At 35.9% G+C, this 11424-nt stretch overlaps 1 protein-coding gene and 1 pseudogene across 3 annotated transcripts in view; both read left to right on the top strand.

Annotated features, from left to right (window-relative positions):
- Slc35a3 (solute carrier family 35 member A3) overlaps nt 1-10125 on the top strand; it is a 40356-nt gene extending 30231 nt beyond the window's left edge. For 2 of the 3 annotated variants that reach the window (XM_021247836.2, XM_087213185.1), the window contains 3 exons: nt 572-690; nt 3887-4020; nt 7830-9520. In XM_021247836.2, coding sequence (XP_021103495.1) covers nt 572-690; nt 3887-4020; nt 7830-7920 — 344 coding nt within the window. In that variant the 3' untranslated portion in view covers nt 7921-9520. Of the gene's footprint in view, nt 1-571; nt 691-3886; nt 4021-7829 lie in introns of all 3 variants that reach the window. The other variant, XM_004869114.4, reaches the window with a different exon arrangement.
- LOC147827687 (large ribosomal subunit protein eL21 pseudogene) lies at nt 8716-9156 on the top strand (annotated as a pseudogene).
- Nucleotides 10126-11424: the final 1299 nt, after the last annotated feature.

Genomic DNA, 11424 nt, shown 5'->3' on the forward strand with positions numbered 1-11424 from the left:
AAGTAAACAAATCTAAACATAGCAATGGAAAGATATAAGATATACAGGACAAAATGATGTGTTAAAGTGAGCATCTTACAAATATTTGCATGAGCAGCCATATAATCATGTAATTTATGCTGGGACAGCAATGTAATTATATAGTTAATATTATTTTAGTGCTTGAAGGTTGGTATTTTTGTTTTTTTTAAATATTCTTATGTCTTTGCCTTGCCTTCTTATATTCTTATGTCTTATAGTTATAATATAATATCAAGTATACTTTTGTTGTTAAGTTTATGTAAACCAGCTGGGCATGGTGGTATATGCTTGTAATCCCAGCACTCTGAGAGGCTGAGGCAGGAGGATTGCAAGTTTGAGCTCAGCCTGGGCAACTTAATGACTTAGCAAAGACACTGTCTTATAAAAAAAAGAAAGAAAGAACCGAGTAAAAGTACTTACTAACCGAGTAAAAAAATTAGTATAAATAAAGTATAAAATTATTTGGAATAAGGTATAAAATTATTTGGAATGCCAACAGATAAATATATCTTCAGAAAAACTATATGACATAGACTTCATTGTTTTTTAGGTTTCTTTGGGAGTATATTTGGATTGATGGGTGTGTATATTTATGATGGAGAATTGGTATCAAAGAATGGATTTTTTCAGGGATATAACCAACTGACCTGGATAGTTGTTGTCCTTCAGGTAAAGCATGTAAAGTCTTTAATGCTAATAAATATTATTTTATTATAGAGAATCAAAGTAGCTATATATACACACATGCTGATTTTAGGGGAAAAAATTCTCTCGTTAGTTCTCTCATTGTACTTACTTTATCGAGGGAAGTTAAAGTACTACTGGTCTTGTTGTGCTTATGTCAACTTAATTGAAAAAGGCTTATGATTGAACTCTGGAGTATTTAAACGTAACATTGTGAAAATGCAAGTTTAAGAATAAAGTTTAAGCTAAGAGCAAACAACTTTTGGGTTTTCTGTAGCTCTATCATTACATAGAAGGTCTGTGGTTTAAAATCCAAGAAACATTTAATTCTGCAACAATTTTAAAATTCAATTTATAGTTATTAGGTTGTCACATTTCTTCAGTTTATAACTATTTTGAAGTTGTTCAAGAGTGGAGTAATTTTTCAGAAAATACTCATTTAGGGCTGGGCATGTTGATGCATCTCTGTAATCTCAGTACTTAGGCTGAGACAGGATGTTTGCAAATTTGAGGCCGCCCTGACTACATAGTGTGTTCAAAGCCAGCCTAGACTACATAACAAGACCCTGTCTTGGAAAAAAATTTTTTTTCTAGTGCCAGACATAGTGGTGCTCACTGTACTTTAGAGGCTGAGCCAGGAGGATCACAAGTTTGAGGCCAACCTGGCCAACTAGATGAGACTCTATCTCAAAGAATAAAATGGGCTGAAGATGTAGCTCAGTGGTAGAGCACTTGCTTAATATGCTCAAGGCCCTGGGTTTAATACCCAGTACCACAAAACAAAAAAAAGGAAACCACTAAAAACATTAAACCCTCCTTACCCCTCAAATGAAACTTACTGAGTACTCAGGAGGACATGAAAATAAAGATACAAATCATTGCCTTCAGGTTTTGGATTTTAGAATATTTGCCTATAATGATGTATCTTGGGAATGGAACTTAAGTCTAAACACAAAATTGTTTTGTTTTGCTGTGTCGTCCCCCCCGCCCCTGTACTGGGGATCAAACTCAGGACCTTGAGCTTGCAAGGCAGGTGCAGTGCCACCAGCGCCTAAATTCCTGGCCCCAAATTGTGTTTTTTTAGATATACATCTTATACACATAATCTGAAGGTAATTTTACACAGTACAGTATTTTCAATACAGCTGTTGTTCAATACATCATAGAAGGTCAAGTGTGGAATTTTCCGTTTGTGGCATGTCAGTGTTCAAAAATGGTCAAGATTTTGAAGCATTTTGTATTTGGATGAGGGATACTCAGCTTTGCAGTAAACCGTTTTGCAGTGCTTGGGATTGAACCTAGAGCCTTAGAAATGCTAGAGGAGTCCTCTACCACTGAGCTGTACCCTAACCTCCCCTCAAACCTCATTTGTTAAGTAGCCACAATCTGGAATTTGAGAGGGATTTGGTAGAAAGTTCTTTATATACTTACAAAGAGAGTGCATAGGGCTGGGAGTATAGCACAGTGGTAGAGTGCTTGCTTACCATATATAAGGTCCTGGGTTCTATCCCTAGCACCAATAGGGAAAGAAAAAGAAGAAAGAAAAGAAGAGAAAGGTGGAACATGGTAGTATATGCCTGTAATCCTAGCACTTGGGAGCCTGAGGCAGGAGGATTGCCATGAGTTTGAGGCCAGCCTAGGCTAAATAGTTCAAGGCCAGATTGAACTACAAAATGAGTCCTATCTCAAAAAGTGAAAACAAAACAAAAAAAGGGCTAAGAGCACTATTAGTACTGTACTTTAGGAAGAGTAATCTCAACAATGAGAAATGGGATAGGGAAAATCTATAAGAAAGCCAAGTTAGGAGGCTATTGAAAGGTTAGTAAAAAAAATTTGGGAGAGTTGCAGATGTAGCTCAGTGGTAGAGTGCTTATCTAGCATGCAGGCCCTGGGCTCAGTCTCTTTAAGTACTGGGAGAAGAAAAATAAAGCTAGATGGGATGGGATATGCTTATCCCAGCTATTCCTAACCTTCCAGCTACTTGGGAGGCTGAAGCAGCAGGACCATCAGTTCAATTTAGAGCAATTTAGGGAGTCCCTGTGAAAGTAAAGTAAAAAGGGCTGGGGACATGTGCTCAGTGCTCCCTGAGTTCAGTCCCTATTAACACAAAGACAAAAACAGAAGTAAAACAAAACTCATACATTTTAAATTAACCTTTACTCAAAAGTAAAACTATTTCACTATTCAGTAATCAGTTTTTGCACATTTGTCTAAAGAAGCGATGTCTAATTAATAATTTGGGTAAGGATAAATTTTTTTTATAATATTGTTACCAAGTGCGGGTCTAGAAGCTTATCCCATTGAAAAACCAGTGTGGTCTGGAGAGAGAAGATTTTATTCTTGGCCAAAGAATGAGGAAGAGGGAGCTTTGCTTACAAATCAGCTTCTCAACTCCAGAGAGAGTGAGGGGTTACAGATACAGGATAGGAATAATGAGAGAGAGAGATAGGGAATTAAGGGGACACATATTCATGTCTTAGAATAGATGATCTTCCAGGAACTTGGTACCACTTTTTTATCCCTTTATGGTTTGATGTTTCTGGTCATGTGGCTGGTAGGTGTCGTTAACCCCAAAGGGGATGGGAAGATACTAAGCAAGTTTAGGTGAAGTTGACTCTACATTATAGTTATAGGCAAAATATTTTGCAAATAATCCATGTGTCTATATGCAAAGCTAAGTAGAATTTTACTTAAAGGTGAGGGCAACATAGGAAACAGTATGTGAAGAGAGGCCAAGCATCCCATTCTGGCCTATTCCAGTCACCTATCATATATCTGCAGGTCCTAGTGAAGAGTCAGTATTTACAGCAAAAATGGCCTCAAGTCCCTGAAAAGTAACCTAGGTAACTGTTACAATGACACTTACCAGAGGTGTTATTTACAGCAATGCTAGAAAGAAATTTATGTATTGCCCAGAGATGTGAGCTCCAAAATGAATGATTAGGTTGACTAAGAGCAAGTGAAGCTGAAAGATGTATTTTTGTCTTCCCTCTGATAATAGTATGATCAAACTCCATGTGAATACCTTTTGAAATAAGAGTGTCATTGTACCAAACCTACAAATCTAGTGGTTATAAGAGATGCTTAAGGTAAATCATTTACAATAATGAGATTAAATTTATAGGACAAAAGCCTAAAGCTTCACTGAGTAATAAAAAATAATGTCTTAAAACTTTTACAGGCACTTGGAGGCCTTGTTATAGCTGCTGTGATTAAGTATGCAGATAATATTTTAAAAGGATTTGCAACATCTTTATCCATAATATTATCAACACTGATATCCTATTTTTGGCTACAGGATTTTGTGCCAACCAGGTAAAATATTTTTTTATTTCTTTAAATCTTCATAAGTATATAGAAAAATAAGAATTCTTCTTATAGTGATCCTATTACAACTTCTGTAATTTTAAAACTCATTTCACTATCTCTTTTTTTTTTTGGTACTGGGGATCGAACTCGGGTCCTTGAGCTTGCTAGGCAGGCGGTGAAACCACTGAGCTAAATCCCTGGCCCATTTCACTGTCTTTTAAAAAAAATACTTCAAACTAAATACATGAAGGAAAATTTTCTACCAGAAACTTTTTGCGCAAATTTGAATGGCCAGAATTTTCGTAATAGATCTGAATGTTTTTCTCCTAAAGTAAAAAGTCATATAAAATTTTTATGTCATATAAAGTTATAAAATAAATCATGACATTTTAAATACATAATTCATGTAACTAAATCCAGGAGAGTAGATGAGATTCCTGAAGAAGATAATTTATATAGAGAAGGTGGCTCAAGAGAAACCTCAATTCAATAAGCAAGAAGAAGAGCATGGAAAGGAATTGTAAAAAGAATAGTGAAAGGTAAGGCAGGAGACCCAGGACCTTGTGGTGTCATCGATGCCAAGCAAGGAGACAGACTCAGGAAGAATTAAGCATAATAAGTGTTACACCCAGCGAGAGAGAACCAACCAGAGACCGATATTAAATCCACACAGGAGTTTATTACCGGCTGGGACCCGGGGGAGACAAGCATGTTTTATACACCTTTGAGGCCAACAGTTTCTAGGCCCCGCTATGGGATAGAACTAGCAAAGCAAGCAAAAGGTACAGAAGCGGAACGTCCTGCCCTTAGAACATTTGTAAAACAACAGTTGATTAATTGTTGTTTCTAAAGAGACTTTCTAAGGGGAGGAGGTTTCTAAGCTTCCTTCTTCTGAGTTCATCTAAAGGGCAGGCAGGTGGGTCCAGAAGCAATATGGAGTCTGTTTTGCTAACTAGGGTCCTTCAATAAGTACTCATTACAGATGGTATTGAAGGCTCTATGAATTTCTTTTTTCAATTATTGATTTATAATCCCAGACTAATGGAATTACATTTTAATGGCTTTCAGGACACCATTTTTAGTTTTCTTGCAACTTCATCTCCTTCCTGATTTTCTCAGTCTTTAAACTTTGGAGTCTTATTTGTACTCATTTAGTTTCATTTAAATTTGAATTTGAGGCTTGTATATCTATCTAGTTGCCATTCAACATTTTCACTCTAAAATTTACTAGATACTCATTGCCTGTTCCTGGCTAGGTTTCCCAGTTTGGTAAATGGCAGTCCTTCATTGTTCCTTCATTGGCCTAGGCCCATATCTTCCTTGACACAGGGACACATTTTAACCACAGTAACCTAAGGGAAGGCAATATTTATAGATGGGTCACAGAATGGTTTACAGGATGAATTTAAGTGTATGGAACTTCTTTTTTTTTTGGTACGGGGATCGAACTGAGGACCTTGCGCTTTTGAGGCAGGCATTGCGAGGCAGGCACGGTGCCACTGAGCTAAATCCCCAGCCCCGGAACTTCTTTTTTTTTTTTTTTTTTTGGTACAGGGATCGAACTTGGGTCCTTGCGCTTGCGAGGCAGGCGGCAGAACCACTGAGCTAAATTCCCGGCCCTGGAACTTCTTAATTTAGGAGATGGGAAGCAATTAGAATTTCTGAGCATAGCAGTGATACATTGATTTATACTGAAAATAAAATCATTGTGGTTGTTGAATAGAAGACTGAGGATGCCCAGGCAAGAGAAGAAACAAGCAATCCAGTCAGAAAACAACTTCCCTAACCTTGATAAAAATGAGGGTAGCTCGGGTCGGCATTTAGCTCAGTGGTGCCACCGCCTGCCTTGCAAGCGCAAGGTCCTGAGTTTGAACCCAGCTACAAAAAAAAAAAAAAAAAAAAAAGAGGGTAGCTGAAACAGGGTGGTAGCAATGGAGATGGTGAGAAACAGTCTGACTCTGGAGATATTACAAAGGGAGGGTTAACAAAATTTGTTTCTGCATTAAAAGCAAAAGATAAACTGATGACCTAACTTCTTACTGCACTTTAGATAATTAAGAAGTTACCCATTTACCTTGCTATTTTTTTTTTTTTTTTTTGGTACCGGGGATCAAACTTGGGACCTTGTGCTTGCAAGGCAGGTGCCGGAACAGTGAGCTAAATCCCCGGCCTAACACTTGCTTTTTAAAAATTATTATTATTATTGTTATTATTATTATTATTTTTGGTACTGGGGATTGAACTTGGGACCTTGCACTTTTGAGGCAGGTGCCAGAACCACTGAGCTAAATCCCCATCCCTCAACACTCTTTATTAATCATAGTTATTACTGAGCTCACTATATATGATGGACACTGGTGGTACAACAATAATTGAACAGCACATGGTTGAATAGGGGAGCAGATAAGTAAATGCATTAATAGGATTGTGCTAAGTATTGTAATAGTGTAACTCTGCCTAGGAGAATGAGTCTTACCGACAGTAGACCTGAACTGTTATGAATAAACACTTTTCTTGAGGAAAGGAAATTGTAGACTGAGGACATGTGTGAAAACACTGTCATTAGAGAGCACACTGAGTGGAATGGCAGACTTACAGACTGGGTGAGGAGGAATCTGAGAGAATGAGTTTGAAGGAACCATATTAGGAAAGGACTTTGATATCATAATAAGGATCTTTTACTTTCTTTTTTTGTGTGTGTGTGTGGTACCGGGGATCAAACTCAGGACCTTGCGTTAGCAAGGCAGGCACAGTGCCACTGAGCTAAATGCCCCCAGGATCTTTTACTTTCTTTTTTTTTTTTAATTTTTTAAATTTAAAATTTTTTATTTATTTGTTTGTTTGTTTATTTATTTGTTTTGGTACCGGGGATCGAACTCGGGGGACCTTGTGCTTGCAAGGCAGGTGCCGGAACAACTGAGCTAAATCCCCGGCCCGGGATCTTTTACTTTCATAGAGCAGATTTTTTCTCTTTTAAGATCAGAAGAATGACTTTGAACTGTTAATAGAAACTTTAAAGTCAAGATTAATTTATAACTCAATAACAGCGTTTAAAAAGTATGCAACCCAGTGTGGTGGCACATGCCTATTATCCCAGCTTTTGGGAGGCTGAGACAGAAAGATCACTGTGATTTTGAGGTCAGGCTAGGTAGGCATAAAAGTTAAGTAGTCTAGTTAACATCCAGTTTAAGTTCATTTCCAATTTATGTGAAGTAGATTATATCTATAGATAGATGAAAAGAAAAATTGTGAGCTCGTTGCAGTCACTCTAATTTCCTTTTGTTAAGCATCTTATGAAAATCAATTCTGAGCTTTGGATATTACCTTGGATTTTAAACTGACCTTGCCAGGATTTGACATAAAAGAATGAGATTTTCCTCTTATATTTTCAAATAAAGAATTGAGACCTTTTATCATTGAATGCATTGCATGGAAAATGCATGTTATGGTAAAATAAAGCATCTTAAGTATTTGTATTGGGAAACCTTATAGAATAGTAGATGAGTGCAGGCTCTAGAGTGGGACACACCTAGACTGGAATCTTGTTTTACTCTAAACTTGTGGGCTTTAGGCATTTATTCACACTAAATTTGTTTCCTTATCAGTAAAAAATGAAGCTAATACTAGTACTTCCCGAAGGGCCATTGTGAGGACTGTGTGATGCATGTCCAGCATCTCAGCACCCAGAATGTAGGAAGTGCTCTCTATTCTTACTGGAGCACCTGCTCCCCTAGTATAATTGTTTACTAAATGCATAGAAAGATCTTGTTTTGCCTTTATTTGATTTTCATCTCTTTTATTTTTCTTTTATTCAGTGTCTTTTTCCTTGGAGCCATCCTTGTAATAACAGCTACTTTCTTATACGGTTATGATCCCAAGCCTGCAGGAAACCCCACTAAAGCATAGTCATGTACTATCTTTTACTGGTTTTCCATCATGGTGCACTCAGAATCTCAACATCAGTCTTCCACAGAGGACGTCTATGGATTTTCTGAAGAAACTGTCATCCTGAAACTGATCATGTTGTTCAAAGGTTTGAAAAATATATGTGCTTAATGATAAAGCATGTACTGTATATGTAACAAAACACATTACATTTAGAATTCAAAACTTGAAAGTGTTTCCAGGAATTTGAATTAGAAGAAATATTTGAGGAAACTTGAAATCTAAGTTTAAAAGAATCTACCTTTTTGATTGGTGCAGAAATGTCCTATGTACTCTTTGTAAGAGCACACAAATGTCAGATACCAATTTTTGCAAATTAGATGTATTTACTCTTATGAAATGTTTTTATCTTATTATTTCTGTAAAAATATATCAAGTCAAATGGAATATTCAAAATTTGAAAATTATAATTACCTATACAGCTGTGAAAAAATAGAAGTATGATTTGAAAAACATTTTCACAATCTGAGATTTTTATATTTATACAAAAGATTATTCAGCCTAGGATTGCTAAATATTATTCGTTAAATTATGTAAAATTTGATTAAATAATATTCTGGGTCTGGTTTGTCAGAGAGTAAAATTCATATTTAAATTTAGTGTAGAGAAACTATTTCTCCACATATAGCCTAAGACCTTTTAGTACTTTACAATACCTAAAAACAGTCCAGTTGGCCTTTCGGCCAGAACCGCCATCTTCCAGTAATCTGCCAAAATGACGAACACAAAGGGAAAGAGGAGGGGAACCCGGTATATATGTTCTTTAGGCCTTTTAGAAAACATGGGGTTGTTCCTTTGGCCACATACATGCGAGTCTACAAAAAGGATGATATTGTAGACATCAAGGGAATGGATACTGTTCAAAAAGGAATGCCACACAAATGTTACCATGGCAAAACTGGAAGAGTCTACAATGTTACCCAGCATGCTGTTGGCATTGTTGTAAATAAGCAAGTTAAGGGCAAGATACTTGCCAAGAGGATTAATGTGCATATTGAGCATATTAAACACTCAAAGAGTCTAGATAGCTTCCTGAAACTGGTCAAGGAAAATGATCAGAAAAAGAAAGCCAAAGAGAAAGGTACCTGGGTTCAACTGATGCACCAGCCTGCCCCACCCAGAGAAGCACACTTTGTAAGAACCAATGGGAAGGAGCCTGAGTTGTTGGAACCTGTTCCCTGTGAATTCATGGCATAAGCTGGGGATGTAGCTCTGCCCTGCAGCACCTAATTAGCGGCTGAATCCCCTAAGCCCTACTTAAAAATAAAAAATCATCCTGTGTTATAAGGATGGTTTTCTTAATTGAACCAGGTATGTGGTGCCTTTACCTCAGAGAAACAAATATTTGGAGCAGATTCTCATTATACCCAGTTAATTGTGTCAGTTCTTTACTCTTCAGTGTTTTTCTTGCTGAAAGATGTGAGGTATTGTGCAGATGTATACCTAAATGGCCAAATATTTATGAAATATTTGTATTGGCTTGAAGATCCTCTAAATCACCTTGGGGACAGGATGTATCAAAATAAATGGAAGCAAGTATATGGCATTTCAGTTAAATGAATTGTTTAAAGCAAAAAAACCCAAAAAACAAAAAAACAATTCAGTTGTTCTTGTGTTCCATAGTAGCTGGTGACTTTTATAAAAATGGAGCTTTACCCTTACTTAATCTCTTAATTGCATTTCTTTTCTATAAATCAGATAAATCCTTAATATCACTTTACATTTGTATGTGTTAATTGCCATTAAAGTTTTAAAATATAATCTAATTGGATTAAATACTCATTTATTAATTTAAAATAATCACTATTATCTAATACCTCCATTTGGAAAAATTTAAAATATCAACCATATATTGTATACAACTAGAAAGTTTTTAAATGATATTTTGCTCATTGAGCTGTAGAAATTTCCTTTAGTCTACTACTATTGAAAAAAAAACAACAACTAAAAAAATAGTAGTGCATGTAAGAGTAGACCAAGAACAGCCAGGCATGGTGGCACACACCTGTAATCCCAGCATTTGCGAGGTAGAGGCAGGAGGATCACAAGTTTGTGGCCAGCCTGGGTTGCATAGTGAATTCCAGGCCAGCCTGAACTATACAGCAAGACTTTGTCTCAAAAAAAAAAAAAAGACCAAGACCAAAATGTCTTTTCTTGTAGACATTCCCTATAGACTTATTATATTACTTTAAATAGCACTATAGCACTATAGCTTTAAATTTAAGTCTGGTCAAAAGAACTTTTCAGATCTCTCTTAAGCCTGCTGTCCTCAGGGATACTGTGACTTTTTGATTGGGAGTTGTAGCTGAACTCTGAATTCCCTATGTCCCCATAGAGCTTCTGGGAGAGAACCACCATTTTGCTTTAAAATAGTGGATCCCCCCCCCGCCACCCTTTTAACACTGGAGTTGAGAATGCAAATTATATGAATTATTTAATAAGTTGGTTCAGAGGAGAGGGGATATATTAGAAATAATAAGATGTTAGTGGGCAAATATGCTTTCTATAATTGGGGATATAGGTTTAATTTAATTATGAACTATATACAGAATTACCTATTGAGTATAGTATTTTATTTTTTCATTTATACTGTATATATTTTTAAAGACTTCTAATAGAAATACTGTAAAAATACATATTTTTATATAGTTCTAATGGATTTTGTTAAGTAGAATTTGACTCAAAAATAGTGTTGTTATAAACTGTTGGGTACTCTTGGCTAATTTGGACTGTGTTACCTTGATAATGCAAACATAGGCTGTAGATTGTAGGTCTAATCAGCTTCATTCAGGGTTTCAAATTGCTGAAGATTACAAAATATTTAGAATCAATTTACTGATAACAAAATGGCACCAAGCAAATTTTCTGGATACTAGAGTTCAGATTTTTGCTGACTGCCTTTTAGAATATTTTATTTAATAACTTTACCTCATTTTGAACATATTTTTAGGACTATAGCAACATTCAGGCTTATATCTTATTTTCTACTACTAAGTGAAATTAAATTTTATAAGTACACAGAATTCAACACTAAAAATAAATATATTCGTTTCACATTGAAGTATTGTTTGGGCAATTGTTTATTAACGCAATGTATATCCACATTTGTTAATCTAGGTTTAGTCTGCCCTATTTTAACACTTAAAATTTATACCAGCAATTATTGGACATTAGGTATGACAGAGTAAAGACACATTTTTAGGTGTTCAATTTTCAAGATTCCAATAAGGGTTATAAAAAATATAATTAAGAGATGTGAAAATGGGCAAAATAATCTAAAGTATATTTTAAAAGCAAATTTTCATTAGGTGTATATATATTTTTGGTACTGGGGATTGAACTCAGGACCTTGCCCTTGTGAGTCAGGCACTGTGCCATTGAGCTAAATTCCTGGCCCCAATTAGGTATAGTTTTTATTTTGCTTTTCTAGTAGGTTTGAAACTGTTATTGGGCTATGTAGTTTCT

Source organism: Heterocephalus glaber, unplaced genomic scaffold, assembly GCF_053883595.1.
Source record: "Heterocephalus glaber isolate CG9 unplaced genomic scaffold, H.glaber_assembly_v1.0 deba00001442, whole genome shotgun sequence".
NCBI lineage: Eukaryota > Metazoa > Chordata > Mammalia > Rodentia > Bathyergidae > Heterocephalus > Heterocephalus glaber.